The sequence below is a fragment of the Panthera pardus genome, unplaced genomic scaffold (assembly GCF_024362965.1).
Source record: "Panthera pardus isolate Hobbes unplaced genomic scaffold, ASM2436296v1 HiC_scaffold_6, whole genome shotgun sequence".
In the NCBI taxonomy this organism is placed as follows: Eukaryota; Metazoa; Chordata; class Mammalia; order Carnivora; family Felidae; genus Panthera; species Panthera pardus.
In genome coordinates this window covers 6292209-6309204 of record NW_026526991.1, presented here as the reverse complement: position 1 = coordinate 6309204, position 16996 = coordinate 6292209, and the positions used below count along the sequence as shown (strand labels likewise).

At 49.2% G+C, this 16996-nt stretch overlaps 1 protein-coding gene across 7 annotated transcripts in view; it reads left to right on the top strand.

The window, feature by feature from the left end:
• SMC1B (structural maintenance of chromosomes 1B) overlaps positions 1 to 15932 on the top strand; it is an 82822-nt gene extending 66890 nt beyond the window's left edge. For all 7 annotated transcript variants that reach the window (XM_019447174.2, XM_019447179.2, XM_019447175.2 and 4 more), the window contains 10 exons: positions 1526 to 1667; positions 2496 to 2641; positions 3941 to 4094; positions 6026 to 6124; positions 7919 to 8075; positions 8782 to 8936; positions 9974 to 10125; positions 11935 to 12004; positions 14088 to 14198; positions 15411 to 15932. In XM_019447174.2, the coding sequence (XP_019302719.1) occupies positions 1526 to 1667; positions 2496 to 2641; positions 3941 to 4094; positions 6026 to 6124; positions 7919 to 8075; positions 8782 to 8936; positions 9974 to 10125; positions 11935 to 12004; positions 14088 to 14198; positions 15411 to 15512 (1288 nt within the window). In that variant the 3' untranslated portion in view covers positions 15513 to 15932. The remainder of the gene's footprint in view (positions 1 to 1525; positions 1668 to 2495; positions 2642 to 3940; positions 4095 to 6025; positions 6125 to 7918; positions 8076 to 8781; positions 8937 to 9973; positions 10126 to 11934; positions 12005 to 14087; positions 14199 to 15410) is intronic.
• The last annotated feature ends 1064 nt before the right edge of the window (positions 15933 to 16996 follow it).

Sequence of the window (16996 nt, the reverse complement as noted above, 5' to 3'; positions counted from 1 at the left end):
TCTTCATTTATTCTAATCATCTATATTCTTTATTAGAATTTTAAAGTTTTCTTTTCCATTGAGATCTTGTGTTATCATAAGTTACTTCTTAGATATTTTAGAGGGTTTTTTTTTCTCTTATGAATAGTATTTCTTTTTATGCTGTATTTCTAGTTGGTTTCTACCGGTGTAGAAACACGGCATCGACGTTTAGATCGATGTAACATATGATAAGTTTGCCAAACTCTCTCGTTACCTCCAGTAGCTTATCTATTACGTAGCTGGGATGCCTCTGACATCCGACTGAAAACGTGGAGTAGGCAGTTGAATGTACAGGCTAGGAGTTCATGGGAGAGGTGCAGGCAGAGGTATAAAGTCTGGGTCTGTATGCAGATGGCACTTAAAGCCATGTGCCTGGGTGAGGTCACCAGAAACTATTAAAGGAGCAGCCAGTGAGGGGAGAGGAAAGCTGGAGTAGTGTGGTGTCCAGAGCCAGTGAAGAAGTGTCTCCCTCATATGTGGTCTGCATACGAGTCTGCAGCAGAAATAGGTCCTTCGGGGGTTTGTTGTCCACCACCACCACAGGCGCTGTTGTCAGCGGCTACGAGCAGAGCCTCCGAGGGTGTCACGCCTGGCTCCACCATGTCCTGACCGGGTGGCCTTGGGCAGGAAACTTGGCTCTGCCTTGGTCTGCTCGTCCTCATCATAAACGGGGATAGGACTACCACCCACCTCAGAGAGTCCTAGGACTTAAGTGAGTTAAATCACGGAAAGGTGTTTGTAACAGCGGCTGGCATGCAGTCCCCTCTCCTGGAATAGCACTCGGTTTTTATCATTCCTGTTCTTGTGGTCTGTGTATCAGCAGGATCTAGCACAATCTCCGATAACGGTGCTGTAAAATGTTTCTGGACTGAATGTTGCCGTCGGGGTACGTGAGGGAGACAGGATGGGAAGAATGAGCTGCAGTGGGTCTTGGAATTCTTTACGAGGAGTCTGTGAAGCTGGCAAAGTAGGAAGCGCTTCAGGAAGGAACATGTTCTTTAGTCCCCAAGTTTGGAGTTTGTGGACGACTAGCCACTTGCAAAGACTGACTAAATAGACAAGAATAAGCACATAAATTGTAACTTAAAGACGAAGGGAGGGAGGGAGCTGATAAAAGATTGAAGAAACATGTATCGTATGCAAAGTATGAATTCTGATTCAAACAAACCAGTTGTTGTTGTTTTTAACGAGACTCAGGAAATCTGGCAGTGATCACAATTCAATATTAAGGAATTGTCCTCAGTTCTATCTATAGTAGTTTGTGGTCACTTCACTTTCAGAGACACATACTAAAATGTTGACAAATGAAATTATATGATGTCTGAAATGTGCTTCAAATAACCCAGTGCTGGAGAGCAGTGCCCAGTAGAGTTCTAGAAGAAACAGGATTCATTACAGTATTCCTTCTACTTTTGTAGCTTTTAAAAAATTTTCCACGATAACAATTAAAAATAAAGAACTAAAGGCTCTTTACCACTTGTAACACTTGACTCTGTTATACTAGATTAGAATTTGAGAAACAGAAAACTCTGCTTAATATTCAACTCGAATATAGTCGCAATCAGCTGAAGAAGAAGCTGAATAAGATCCGTACATTAGAAGAAACCATCGAAAAAGGCAGAGAAGACATCGATAACCTAAAGAAGGTAACTAATTATAGGCGGCTGAAGTGCGCTGCCATTGAAATGGTTTCTTTCATTGCGTAAACACTGTTGGACTCCCGAAGTGTTCTCATAGCGATGGGAAGGGTGGGGGCAGGTTTGAGAAATACTGGAAGTAAAATCAGCAGGTTCACAAATTACTAGGTGTTGAAGTGGGAGAGGCGTGTGCGGGGTAGGTGCCGCTGAGGACTCCTGAGTTCTAATTTGGGCGATTCGTGGATAGAGGGGCAAGTTAAAGAGAGGAAAGTCTGGACCCACGGAGCTTGAGTCGCCTGTGTGAGATCTACATAGCAAACTCTAGCAGGTGGAGGGCACGTGGAGAACAGGAGAAGCCCAGGCTGGTTAATGGGAGTAGATTGAAGCCATATGTGCGTGGTTGAGACCTCACCCCCCGCCACCCCCCCCAACCCCGCCCCGCCGCCCAGACAGAGCAGTAGATGCTGAGGAACAGTGAAGCGAGGGGGGAGCTCGGGAAGGAGGAAGTGAGGACAGTTGCCAAAAAGGTAAAGTCTGGGAGATGTCTGCTTAATTGCCAATTAAGAGGTCATTTTTGCAAAAACATTTTCGTTGGACAACGTCCAATGGAACAGAGTCAGAGGGTAGCAAGCTGAGGAATGAATCCAAAGTGAGGGACAAAGGCAGGTGGTAATTACCAGTCTCCAAGAAGTGTAGAACAAGAAGGGGTCACATTCGGGAATAGAAGTTCAAGCAGCACACACAATCACTGCTTTGCTTTATTGACGATGAGCTGATCTGTTGACCTTATTAACGTAAAAGATAATTAAGTCTACAATGCAAATCATCTTCGTTCAGGCTGAAGAAACTTGTCTGCAAATTGTGGATGAACTCATGGCGAAGCGGCAGCAACTTAAGGACGTATTTGTCACTCAGAATGCCAACACGGAGAAGGTCCAAGCTCAGCTTGAAGAAGAACGGAAGAAAGTTCTGGCTATTGATAGGTAATGGAGAAGTTTGTCAGCTTAAAGGACCATAACCAGAGTTTTAAAGACATTTACTACCAATTTAAAATCTGTTAGAGGCAGTTTGTTATTTGAATATGTGTCCCACATCACACCTTTCAGACATTCTCATTTAGGGGAAAACCAAAAGAGGCGGTCAGTTGTTGAGAATGCATAGTTCTTTTTGGCAGATGCAGACGTGGCCCTGAACAGAGTCCCTTACCCGGAGTCCCTCTGACACTGGTGTACAGGGTCTTCCTACAGTCCGCCTGGGTGAGGACGCAGGGCGGGCCGGGGGGGGATCTGGAGCCAGCCCGTGTGGTTGGTACCCCGGTTCTGCTGCTTACACGCTGTGCCTGCCTTTCCTCAGAAGGAAATACTAACGTGGGGATCTCATAGTGCCTGCCTCCCAGGACGGTTGTCGGGATTCAGTGAGGGGTTGTTCCTAGGACACTTAGAACCTGGCACGTGATGGGCATGTGTGTTTGTCGTGATGGTGACAAGGACACTTGGAGTCAGGTGGCCTGTTGCACCCCAGCGACCTCTGCTTTTCAACCGTAAGTGGTCAGATGAAACGTGTGCTCTCTTTTTGCTCCACTCTTGGCACTTCGTAGTCTTCCTCACTGTTCAAAGCCCTTCAGCATTTCGAGATAGAGCAGAAAGTTCTTTGTCTAAGGTTTCTGAGTGGAGTTAAAGTTCATCTACTCTTGAATTGTTTTCATGGTTGTGTTTAGTTTAAACAGAACCGCATCTCTGTTTATCATCATATTCTTGAAAACCACATAATTCTTCATTTATTTTATTTTTTGGTCCTGTTTCTGGGACCTCTTAAAAATACCACGTTGTTTTACTTGGTAAAACCCCCAAACCCTCATTTAAGATAGAAGGCATTACGTTAATAGGGGCTGTAGGAAATAGGTATGTCATGACTTACCTGGTAAGACATCTCTCTTGTTAAAAGATTGTTTCTCTTGGTTTGAGGCTCTAAAGTGTAGAGCTTATATTGAGGGAGAAATGCAGCTTGAAAAATTAAATAGATTTTAAAGCGAAACTAGCCTGATGAAAGTAATTATGTTTATTATTTGAAAATGCTCCATTGGATAAATTAATTACATTCATGGCCTTTCTCAAGAGCGTTAAAGTTTACATAACAGCATCAGTGCGATAACTCTAGAACTTACAGCACTCCTAGGAAAAAATCTTTTCCATGCAGTTTTATTTGTAACACATTCGTTTCTCTTCTCTGGTACAGCTCGAATGGGTAAAATATAATCACTTTTCATATCTGTGTATTTACAGGGAAGTGGCAAAATGGCAAAAAGAAGTTGTCATCATTCAGACTTCTTTGGAACAGAAACGGCTAGAGAAGCACAATATGCTGCTTGACTGCAAAGTTCAAGACCTTGAAATAATTCTTTTGTTGGGATCGCTGGACGACATCGTTGAAGTGGAGGTATTCTACCACGTGACTTCAAAATGCACGCAGCTGTGGGGAACTTGTGTAACGCCCGGTGGCTGCTTAGCCAAGTCCCAGCGCTGCAGACGGTTCCCCTGGCCCCACCCAGAGCCCCGTTAGGAGTGGAGGAGACATCTCCTGGGAGGCGAAAGGGGCAAAAGGGTCATCGTTACAGAGGACTGGGCGTCTTGTGCCGTCTCTTCCGTCTCTTGCCCATCCACGTCCTTTGAGCCCCCGCGGGATGGGCCAGTTTCTTTCCCACACATTAGATACCCGAGAGCCGCTGGAGTTAGCCACCTCTGGGGGTGGTGTTAGCAAGGCTGTGCTGTGGCTTCAGACAGAGTATCTTCCGGTTAGCTCGCCACCGGATGCAACAGAAACGGCTGGTCCTGCCTTTCAGGTCATTCCTCTCTGAGCCCTTTCTTCCCTGGGGTCTCCCCCCTACCTCCCTCCTCCCCGCCCTGCTCTGCCCGGCAGTCAGACATCTACTCTGTTCCGTCCGCCCTCCACTCCAGAAGTCCTTCGTCCTTGCTAACGTGACTACTTCTCACGACCTTATACTCCAAGTCTTTGTCTTTTTTCTCTATTTTAGCAGAGATCGCATTCCAGACAGGAGGTAAGGAAAGGAGAGAGCCCTTTCCAGGCCACAAATGACATAAACCCAGTTCAGAGGCTTTAAAGGGGGTAAAGGGACAGGACTGGAATGGAGGCGATCTCATGCCAGACTCAGTCCAGGAATTTGAACACCATCAAGAACTCTTTCTGGCTCAGTATATATTGGCTTTATTCTCCCAAATGGGCCTTCCCCACAAGGCTACACCTGTAACCACTAGTTCTGACCAGAGGGGAAAGAGAACTCTCCCCTACTCTCTGCTGGGAAAATCCTGGGGAAGAACTCTGGCTCGTTCTGGGTCACAGGTCCACTTGTGTAGATGCAGAGAGAGAAGGGAGGGGGTCTGTTAACAGCAGAAGTACATGGGAGCAGAAAAACAATAGTCATTATACTCTAGAAAGAAAAATAGTATTTTTTTTTAATTTATTTTTTAGAGCAAGCGCTCCAGCAGGGGAGAGGGGCAGAGAGAGAGAGAGAGAGAGAGACAATCTTAAGCAGCAGCCTGACATGAGGCTCAATCTCACGACCCTGGAATCATAACCTGAGCCAAAATCAAAAGTCCGATGCTCAACTGACTGAGCCACCCAGGAGCCCCTGCATTCACTTTTTAAAGCATGATGCTTCTTAAGAATAAAGTGTTGAGGAGAGTGAAAAGGTCCCGACCATATTGTCCCGGGAAGAGAAGTCTTGGGGAATACGATCATTCTCCTCCAATAGAAGATGGCCTGTCCCAGAGGAAAGATCACATTGGTTCTTTCTGGTCCCAAGGTGGATACAGGGTTGGGGAGGAGAGGCCACAGAAACAGCTTTCCTCTCCTAGGGAACACTTGTACCACTACTTGAGTGGTGAGTTCCCTGACTGGAATTTGGTAAGCACATCTGGTAGGGGCCACGTAATGGGGATACGATATAAGATCTTCTATAAAGGCTGAAATAGACAAAGCACTAGGTAGAAATTGTCTCTCTCCAGAGGGCTGAACAAGGAACACCAGGCAGAAATCATTTCAACAGTTGTCATAGGAGTAACTGTCCTATCACTGTTTTGAGGCTGAACCTGAGATTTCCCTTCCACTGGAGGTGCGGAGACAGGGTGTGTTCCCTGGGTCTCCGGGATTCTCCTGGAAGACTCTTCTATGGTGGGAGAGACTGTGCCGGATGGGGGTCTTGCTGCCGGGTCGTCACAGCCTTGCAGGCCACGTGAGGATTTTAGCGTTTCACCCGAGTGAGGTGGCGATCAGCTGAAGGGCTCGGGACAGGTGGAGGAGTAGAGCTCCCCATTTCTCATAACAAAGGAGGGGCTTCATCTGTTTTTCAGTTGGGCACTGAAGCAGAAAGTACCCAGGCAACGAGTGACATCTATGAAAAAGAAGCAGCCATTGAGGTAGACTACAGCTCCCTGGGAGAGGATTTGAAGGTAAACGGAGGCTTTCCGTTAGGGCTAGTTCATGGTGACAGTGAATATTTACAGGTAATACAGAAGAGTGTTTTGACCGTAGGTTCAGGGGAAAAAGTAGATTGGCTAATGGTGTTTGGAGAAATGGTCTAAATAGACAACTTCTTAAAAATGTTTCTGTCAGCCTTTCTCACTGTGTGTTCACAGAACATGAGTATCTTGGAAATGCTTCCCAAATGAAGTCTTCTGGGGGCAGCCAGTTTTTTGAAAGGCTGTCTCCTTGGAGATTTACAGTGAGCGTTAGTCTCTGAGAAGTCCCGCAGCAGACACAAGTGGCCACCGTACTCCAGCAGCCTGGGGTGGCCTGTCATCGTCCCGCTGTGGCCCCCACAGGAGGGGACAGACACACCCGTCACGGCTGCAGAGCACAGACCTGGGGTCCGGCTTCAGGGTCTCTAATCCGGCATCTGTGGCCCTGCTGCTCCGTCGTCCCTGTGAGCCGCGCTCCGATACCGCATTTGCGTTTTGCCTCCATCCCGAGGCCGCGTCTCTCGTGGAGGGCACAGCGACTAGCTGGTCCTAGCGTTCCAGCCCCGCAGCCCCGCAGCCTTCAGGCAAGAGACAGGCCGCCTTCGTAGTGGTGTGTCAAGGGTGAAGAAGGGCTTTTCTGACAGAGCCCCAGGAGCTGTGCTGGCATCACAGTGGCCAGAACTGGTGACCGGTCACCGTCGGGGGGACGGGGTTGGCGAGCCTCAGATCAAGCAGGGACCCCCGCCCCCTGCTACAAGGGACCCGTGAGGGAGGAAAGCTCAAGCATGGGCTCTGTGAGACAGGGGTGGAGACTAGATGCCAGGTAGCAAGGTCCACCTTTCAATTTCACATGTTCTTACAGGTGCTGTGAGATTTGCTGGGCTCGTGGATCGCAGTTCTATTTTTAGGCAGTCACAAAACAGCTTTTGTCTTCTCTGTAGTCTATTTAGTGCTTTCATGTTTAGAAAATCCTCACCCACCTTATTACTGAGTAAATATTTATAAATATTGTTCGTGTTTTGTCTTCATTACCTATTTAATTCATCTGAAGTTTATTTTGGTAGGTGGCATATAAGGTAAGTATGTTTTTAAGAAGTTACCTAAATTAGCCAGTGTACCCAACATTTTTCAAATAATTCTCTTCTCAATGCCTTAAAACCGTCACATTCCTCATGTTAATGAACCACCCTGGGAGGGCAAGAACGCTTTCCTGGAAGGTCACGCCTACACCCCTTCCTCCTTTCCCTCCTCGCTTAAGGTCCCTTCATCCTGGTGGTTTCAGCTGAAGTGTCTCCCCCTCCAGACTGGTTGGGTGCCTCCTCCCTGCCCCGCAGCACCTCCGCTTGCCGTTAGAGGGTCTCCACACTGTTGTCAATGCCAGCCTGGGTGTCCGACTTCCCAGTGAGCTCTTTAAGAGCAAGGACAGAACAGTTTTCATCACTGAATCCTCGGGGTCTAATCCATAAGTAAACGATCAGTATTTTTTAACGAATGAGAAAATGCGATCTATGAGTTGCTGCTTTTTGCCCACATGAGGAAGTGTGGAGGTGAAGCATGTTCCGGGAGAGCAGTATCTAGAACACTGGAGCCACGGCACGGCACAGCTGGCTAAGGGAGCTGCGGACAGCGCGGCCCGACTGTGTTTCAGACTCCGAGGCGCCAAGGGAGGGAAGGGGTGGCTGCGGAGAAAGGGAGGCAGGGACCTGGTCCTGAAGGGCCCTGTGCCTAATTCCTCGGCAGCTAGGGTCTGAAAGGCAAGCGGTCACCGCTGTTCTCTGTCAATAGGCGCTACAAACGGATAAAGAAGTGGAGGCCCGCCTCAGACTCCTGCTGCAGCAGGTGGCGTCCCAGGAGGAGGTCCTGTTGAAGACGGCGGCCCCAAACCTGAGAGCCCTGGAGAACCTGAAGACCGTCAGGGACAAGTTCCAGGAGTCCACAGACGGTGAGGCTGGGCGGTACTTGCCAGCAAGGCCGCACTCCTGGGGGTCGTGGGTTCTGTCTCTTTATTTTTAACTTAGATCTTTCTCTGTCATCCCATATTAATGTGTACTTTTAGTACTGAGTCACTAGTTGCTGCCTTGGTAAGAAGTGCTCTGCTTTAATTAAAAAAAAAAAGTATACTGGTTATTTTAGAACATAATTTTTTATACCAGTGTGATGGCCGTCTTAGATTCTCTTTCACAGAATTTGTCGCTCTTATTTAAAAATTAGAAAAAGGGCCCATCAATTTTAAGAGCCATTTTCTTAGAATCAATAACAATTGGGGTATTTTAAAGGTAGATTTTACTCCAGACAACCAAATTCAAAATCCAGTTTTTAAGATACTCTATGCTTTAAAGTTGCAATAAGAGGGGCGCCTGGGTGGCTCAGTCGGTTGAGCGTCCGACTTCAGCTCAGGTCATGATCTCACCGTCCGTGAGTTCGAGCCCCGCGTCGGGCTCTGGGCTGACAGCTCGGAGCCCGGAGCCTGTTTCAGATTCTGTGTCTCTCCCTCTCTCTGACCCTCCCCTGCTCATGCTCTGTCTCTCTCTCTCTGTCTCAAAAATAAATAAACATTAAAAAAAAAAATTAAAAAAAAAAAAAAGTTGCACCAAGAGAAGCCCTCCCCCCACTGGTCTTCAAAGTAAAGAACGTTGCTTCTCTGTCAGCTTTTGAGGCCAGCAGAAAGGAAGCCAGAGTGTGTAGGCAAGAGTTTGAACAGGTGAAAAAAAGGAGATACGACCTCTTCAGCCAGTGTTTTGAGCACGTCTCCGTCTCCATTGATCAAATCTACAAGAAGCTCTGCAGAAACGTCAGCGCCCAAGTAGGTATTTCCACCCCAAATGCCGCTGGAAACTGTGTTGGTGGTCGTTTTTTTCTGGTGGGAAATAAATATCCACCGCATTATCTGAGTGACCCACTTCTAGTCGCTTCCAGAACATTGGTTGCCACAGTAACTGTGTTCTAGATCCCACTCACTGTCCCACTGGTCAGCCTGGACAAGGCAGAACCTCTCTGGTTCCATTTTTTCATCTGAAAAATGAGGGGGTTCAGTCATTTGTTTCCAGATTCTCTTCAGTTCTGAGTTCTGTTGCCTGGTGCTAATTTGGTTTCATGGCAGTCAGTGGTCTCTGTAGTACAGGTCATGTTCTGTAGAGGGTCTTGGGAATGTCTGACCTGGGGTCTGTGACAAGTTGGGCGGAGTACAAAGGAGAGGAAGGAACCAAAGGCAGGACTGTGTCGATAGTCCCTTTGCTATAACCTTTGCCCGTGACGCGGTCAGTACCCACAGCAGACCCCGTGGCACTGAACGGGGAATCAAGGGGTGCATGGGGGACTTCTACACCTGCTTTTACCTTTCTGCTGGTGTTCTTTTATGGCTGAAAGTTGATCCTGGATCAGACACTTAGGATTTTAGCTGAAAATAATTTACTTATCTTCAGTAAAGTAAGACTAAAATATACCCATTAACTTCTTGAAGGCAGGATTCCTGCCTGTATCTACAGTACCTGGCCCGCAACGGCTATTCAATAAATGGTTGATGACGGGCCAACGGGTGAGCCGAACAAAGACTGTTTTTGTCAGACTGCGACATGTGCTGCTGACGTTTGAATGGCAGTCCTACGGGAAGGCCTACTCCTCTGTGTGTGTTAGAATGTTTTCCCTCTCCTACCACCCACGCAACCCTATTTCCTGTGACTGCATGAACAGCTATACACATTGTTTACAGGCATTGGTATTTTCCCATCAAAACGGAGGAAAACCTCACCAATAGAATATTTCACAACCTCTCTCAGTTTCCAAAGTCGAAATTTTACTAATTGCTTCTGTGATACTGCTAATAAATAACCTGTGTTTCAGGCATTTCTTAGCCCAGAAAACCCAGAAGAGCCTTACCTAGAGGGAATCAGCTATAACTGCGTGGCTCCAGGCAAACGGTTCATGCCAATGGACAATCTGTCGGGGGGAGAAAAGTGTGTGGCAGCTTTGGCCCTCCTGTTCGCGGTGCACAGGTAAGGCCACAGTGAAGTGTCTTTCAGCGTATGTGCTACAAAACTGTTTTCTTCAGCCAGACGATTCAGGTTGTTTTAGGCCTATAATAATTTAGACTGAAAATCTAACACATAATTCAGTCCTTGACAGATTTTCACTAAATCTCTGCAACTACCAGAGGCTACTAATATTCCAAGTTTATAGAAAGGAAAGGAAAGGAAATCCTGGGATGGACGGATGCGACATCAGGATTGCCAACAAACAGAACAAAACATCCAACCCGTGTGTTGTTTTCCTAGTATATATTCAGAGAGCTGTGTTTAGGTAAAGAATGTTACACAGAGTATTTCTTCTGAAAAAACGTTTAACCTCCTCCTCTCCACTAATGGTGGTGGCAATCTGAGGAAAATGGAGAAGATGTCGGCTAAGATCAGGACGGCTAGTGTTCAACATTCCAGTCATTAGATGAAGGCCCAGGTGTGCATGGTGCTCCCTCTCTACTTTCACGACCAGAAGGATTAGCATCAGCTGATGTTCATAAGAGGAGGCCAGTACAGGAAAGGAAAAGAAAATACCACCGTTCATGCAGGAGACTTTGGGGAAAGCAGGCAGCAGGAATCGAAACGTGAGCCTGTGTTGAGCAAATCGCAGCAGAATAAGACTATTACTAGGGGTCCCTTACTAGTAATTACTGTCACCATCCATTTATTCGACAGATACTGATTAGAGATCTGCTGTGTGTCGGGTGGTGGTGCAGGCATCGGAGAGTCGGCAGGGAACAAAACAAAATCTTTGCCTCAAAGATACGTTATTTTTGTTGGGGAAGACAGAGGAGAAGGTATTTTAGTAAACTAACTCTCTGACAGAGAGACTATCAGGAGATGGCAGATGCTATAGAGAAGAAAATAAAGTAGGGAATTGGAGACAGTAAATAGCAGGGAGGGATTTGCAATATTAGAGTCACCCTGGAAGGCCTATTTGAGAAGGCAACATTTGAACAAAGTTTGAAGGAATGAAGGGAGCAAGTCATGTGGCTGTAGCTAAGGGAAGATCGTTCTAGACATGAGGAACAGCATGTGCAAAGGCCCTGAGGCCAGAGACAGCCGGCATCCGTAGTGAATGGGCCGTATGCAACAGTGGTGGACACAGGGATAGGAACTGTGGTAGCCGTCAGGGAGAAAGGGGAAGAGGGGCTGGACCAGGGTGAGTGTCGGCTGAGCAGGCAAGGTGTGGGGTGAGAGGGAGGCGGCAGGGGTGACACATACCAGCTCGAGTGAAAAGACCGTGGGAGGGAACAGGTCTGGAGGGGCAGCTGAGGAGCGGGATCAGGGATGAGCTTTAGCTGTTTGTCAGACACCCGCCAGGAACCGTCGGGCAAGCTGTTGGGCACATGAGGCAGGTAGGGTGTGGGAGCCATCAGTATACGGATGGTGTTTAAATCCCAGAGATGAGATGAAACCACACGCGAGCCAATTAGCGTGGAAGGACCACGGACCGTACCCCAGGGCACCGCGGTGTGAAAACGTTCGAGCACCGCTCGGAGAGGAGCTGGCGGAAGAGACCTGGAAGGAGCGGTGGGGGAGGTGGGGGAGCAGACGGTCATCTGTGACATCAGGCCGCCAGGTGGGGGCAGCCCCCCATGCCACCCGCAGAGGTCACGGGGGACACCGACTGAGCACCGCCCCTTGGATTCGGCACCGTCGGGGTCACTGGTGACCTGGTGACTGAGGCAGAAGCATCCAAGGGGATGGATCTTGTTCAGTCTGAATACTGTTCATCTTCTCCAGGTCTCTCGAAAACCAAAGCTGTTCCTTGTAATTTCTTCCTAGTTTTCGGCCCGCTCCGTTCTTTGTCTTAGATGAAGTGGACGCAGCCCTGGACAACACTAACATTGGCAAAGTGAGTGTCTCCCTGCTTTTAATTTCCAAAAGAACACCTGTAGTCCAAGGATCACGTGCTGATCAGAAGGCCGCCTGCCTTGGAACGGCCAGTGGGTTGGAGAACGGCTGATTAAAAATCAAATCTAAGTTAAAGATCTAAACAGGAGAGGCTGTGGGGGAGCAGTTTTCATTCGAGGGGCAGGGGATCCTCGGTCAGTTGCTGGGGAATCAAAACAGGGAGTCAAGTCAGGATCGCTGTGCTGAGTCCACAGCACTGCTGGTGGGTGGCTTCTCCCCGGTTCTGGACGTCAGCGTAAAGCCACCTGAAAGAGACGGACTGTGAGTCTGACGGGAGCACGGGGTCAGCCGTGGAAGCGCCCAAAGAGGAGGGGCGGTTCCGCCTGCAGACTCCTGGCGTCACGGTCCCGCTGCCAGAGCCGTCCATTCTGGAGATGGGCGAAGTGGACTCCTGGTTCCGCTTCCAGGCACGTTCATCTTCCAGAGAGGACCAGGCTCTTTGTAAACTGGCATCGTGGCGCATATACCGTAGTCTCGTGAGCTTGGCTGAGAGTCCACCTCTGAGAGGGAGTCCTGGGTCCCTGACGCTGGGCTCCCTGGAGCCCGGCAGGAGATGCCAGAGTCGGGGGGGGTTTCGGGAGCTGCGGCTGAGGCCCTTCTGGCGGCCCACGTGGCCTCACTCGGCGCTGCCCGAGCTGTGTTCCTCCAGCCCAGGTTTCTCATCCCTGCGTTCTGAACACATCCGCTCCGTAGTCAGAGGTTTAAAAACCAGATCCCCGATCCCTTTGAACTTTGTAGAGGACAGGAAAGAGCCACCTTCTGTGACCTGCCAGGCATCAGGTTAACTGGGGAAGGGAAAGAAAATAGGAACAAAAGACAATCTGTTTGTCTCCTGAACGCCGGCCAGCGTGCATCGGCTGATTGGACTCGACGGCCTCATTTAGGAGACCTCTTCCCCCGAAGAGGTGAATTTTGGTGCTTTGTAGCCCATCTTCTGTATGTTGGGGTGGGAGGGGGGGGTCTATTTTTGTGGGCTCTTTTCTCATTAGCTTTTAAGGTATCTGTGGCTTCCAGCAAGATGGAGCTGTGTTACTGGCCTCTCCAGGGACAAGGTCTTACTTAAGACTGTTCTGTGGCATCCAGCCTGTGTATTAAAGACCTGTCACCCTTCAGTCTCCCCCAGGATCCACCCTGCCGACCGCTCCGCTGCCATGCTGAGCGCGGGCGGACGCGTGAGCGGCTCCCAAGTGACGGCCACCCCCTCTGGTGCCCGGGGTGCCCGCCGTGCACCTCGGGCAGCTCAGCAAACACAGTGTGTCCCACCCCCGTCCCGCTCACAGCCGCTCCACAGTGGCTACCACTGCCTCTGATGCTGAACCGAGTTCCTTCTGCCTGTGAATTCAACCCCTTCACCAGAAGCAGTTTCCCCTCCTGGTCCCTCACCTCCGCCGGTGACTCCTCACCCAGCACTGGGCCATAGTCCCACACAGTCGGGACCCGTACGCGCGGCCCAGAGCCATCCAGCCCCTCAGAGACGTGCGGGGGGGGGGGGGGCAAATATCCTGGGGGGCTGTGCCCAGTCCTTCTCCATCTCCCTCTGGGTTCTCAGCAGATTTCGTTCAACAAGACCCCTTTCTATCTTACTCCCATTCCTTGGATTTGAGGATGGTTCCTGAATATATATAATTGCCACTTTTCCTATCTTCTGGCTCTGAGTTATTAGCAAAATAGGAAGATGGAAATTTAAAGACCGGTCCTTCCTCAATGTCTGAGTGGTCGTTTTTACCTTGTTATGAAAACTGATTGCATGTTCACTTGATGATATCTTAAGTTAGAGCTTTGTTCTTTAAAATATTCTTAAAGTTTCGATGGCAGATTTAGTAAGATTTACAATTTTTTTCACCTTTTAATCTGAGCGGTTTCCATTTCTGCACTTATACTGGGTTTACTGAGTTACCAGCAAGGCAAGTAAGTGCTTTGTCCCCTACGATGGGCAGAGATGGGCACAGTCACCCTCCCGGGGCCCAGAAAGGAAGCCTTTCCTTGCTGGTGAAATGTGTGCTTTTTGTCCCCCTCCCCCCCAGGTCTCAAGTTACATCAAAGAGCAGACTCAGGAGCAGTTTCAGATGATAATCATTTCCCTAAAAGAGGAGTTCTATTCCCAGGCCGATGCGCTGATAGGCATCTACCCGGAGGTAAAAGGCAGCCCCAGGAGTCTCCCTGTTGTGTCCTGAAGTGAAATTACAAGTACCAGGGGGGTCTGCACATGCTGTTTGATTTCTGCAGTTGATAAATATTAGGCTTACGTGATTTGAATCAAGTAAGATTTTTTAAAACGACTTATTTTTCTACGACAGTAGACAGAATTTTTAAGATGGACTTGAAGTGAAAAAGCAACAAAATTACAGAGCTGTAAGGTACACGCTAAACTGTTAATACTGTGTTTCATATTTCCGTAACGTCTGCATGTTTTAGACCAAACAAATGCACTGTGGGTAGCACTAAAGGGCCCATTTATCTTTCAGAAAGGACCAGAGGGGAAACAAGACAAATTCGCCAGACGTTCCAAGTTGTATAGTAACTTAGAATTCAAACACACCTACAGCTGTTCGAAACACTTACCTGAGCTAATGGAGTAGAGCAGCTAATTCGGATCATTCAGTCTGGGGACAGTAAGGCTTTACTTCCTGAGTTTTCATTTAAACGAAGATAAAAATTTCCCTTCCTGTGCCTACAAGATGCAAGGGAGCACCGGAAATTCTCACACCAGTGTAGGGGAACAAAAAATACCTTTTTCCTCTACGCACTTAGGTTCTCTGGCTGGGGCCCTGTAATCAGACTGGCAAAAGGCAGATTAACAGGAGGAAAACGGCTTAACACGCGCATCACGCACGTACACGTAGATGCCCTGGTGAAGAGTAACCCCGAGGGCCGCCGGCCAGACCCCGCGCTTACACACCGTTCCAGGCTAACACGAGGGACGGGGGCCGGGGGGCAGGCGAGGGGAGCCGTGGTAAGCGCGGATCGCTTGGCGGGTCCTGTGGTGCGTGTGGAAGCGGGCGCCTTCTCCGCCCGTGAGAGCTGGTGAGAGCGGAGCGGGGCCTCCTGCGTCGAGCGCATTTCCTTTGTGAATACGGAACCCTGGAGCCCGGTCCTTAGAGCCGCTCCTGTGTCGGCTGGTCCGCGGTAGCCTTTAGCTCGGGGCAGTCCGCGCGCCGGGACGGCACGCGCTGGGACCTTTTACCAGATAATATAAAACATAAAGCGGATGTAAATGGAGACCCGTGGTTATAAGGAGACTCCTTTTTAAGTGCAAATCCAGATTCGCTAGTGCCCTCCTTTTATGTTTAGTGACACGTTTCTCCCCCAAGTCGACAGGTGACTTGAGCGGTCTTTTCTCATTTCAGTTCGACGACTGCATGTTCAGTAGAGTTCTGACCCTGGATCTTTCTCAGTATCCAGACACTGAAGGCCAAGAAAGCAGCAAGAGAAACCAAGAGTCGCGTTAGGACCGCGAGTGCCCCCTGAGCACCTGGGGGTGTCCGTGACCTGGGTCACGGTCACGGCGGCCTAGCTGTTGCTCTTGAATGACAGACTGCTGGAGCAGTCGGGACAGCCTGGGCCGCTGTAGCTCGCGTCCATCATTCGGGCCCCCTTCCCGTGGGTAAGGTTTCCTGAGTTAGTGTTGAGCGAATTATTAAAAAAAAAAAGTGTAATTTTGTGTCATTCTGAAAGCCAGTCAGAATAATTTTGGATTCTGCATTATTTTCACTTAGGTCTTGCCTAGTACGTTTAAGTAATCTTTCAGGGAAACTCTTGGTTCTCAAATATTGTTAGTTATAGAACGTTGAACCTGGGTTTTATGGGAAGTTATTTCAGGGGAACTGATGTCAATACAGGAAATCTCAGTAAAGAATATTCTAACCGCAGATGTCTCTGATCTATCATTTTAGAAACAAAAATTCTTTTAAGGTGAAACAATTATGTCTGCTTCAATGCAATCTGAATTTCTCTAAGTATAAATCTGTTGGGAAAACGTCGAACACAGGCTTTCCTAAGTAACAACTGACTCCTCCGCTTAAATACGTGGTTCTGGGGAGGAAAGTTGCAGCATTTTCAATAATACTTCATTTCCCTTTCAGAATGGATTAGAGTTTCGTACACAGCAGAGCAGCTCCCTCACTGCAATCTACTGACAGTTACCCGTCCACACGGGGTCTGTGGACACGTAAAGACCAGCGGCGCCTGGGCGGCTCGGTCGGTTAAACGTCCAACGTCTGCTCAGGTTGTGACCTCTCAGTTCACAAGATAGAATATCCCGAGCAGGCTCCTGGTGGTCAGTGCAAAGCCTGAACACCAGGCTCTCTCTCTCTCTCTCTCCCCCGCTGCCCCTCCCGTGCTCATGCACGCACGCATGCACACACACGCACGCACGCTCGCGCGTGCGCTCTCAAACTTTACAGAAAGAATTGCGAGATGCTGGTGGTCTTCCACTTAAGACGGGCTGGACCCAAGTGCTAACGAGGGAGCAGCCTCCCGAAGCAGTGACGCGGCCACTTTTGAACACCCACTGCTTCACGTAAACGAAGTGCCCCGTGTGCCCACCCAGACCAAAGTCACAGAAGACCTGCTTCCTGCCCTCACCCAGCCAATCAATCTCTTACGAGTGTAGAGAGCGGAGGCCACTCTATTTGTCTCCTGTTCCTAAGAAAACACCGGCAACACCTCTGCCTCGCGGACCTCCTCCGCTTTACACAACATCAACTTCGCGCCGAGACGTCCCCGTTGCCACGTGAGCTCAGAGTCGACCCCGGTCGCACCTTGGGCCGCTCTCGCTCTCTCACCGGGACCCACGCCGTCGGTGATCCTTCACGGCACGGTTTGTCACGGCACCGGCTACCCCCGTTCCCGAAAACCACAGGCCGGCGGGAAACTCGTGCTTGGGGCGCCACCACGGGCCCAGGGAGCCAGCCGGCGAGCCACCAACAAGCGA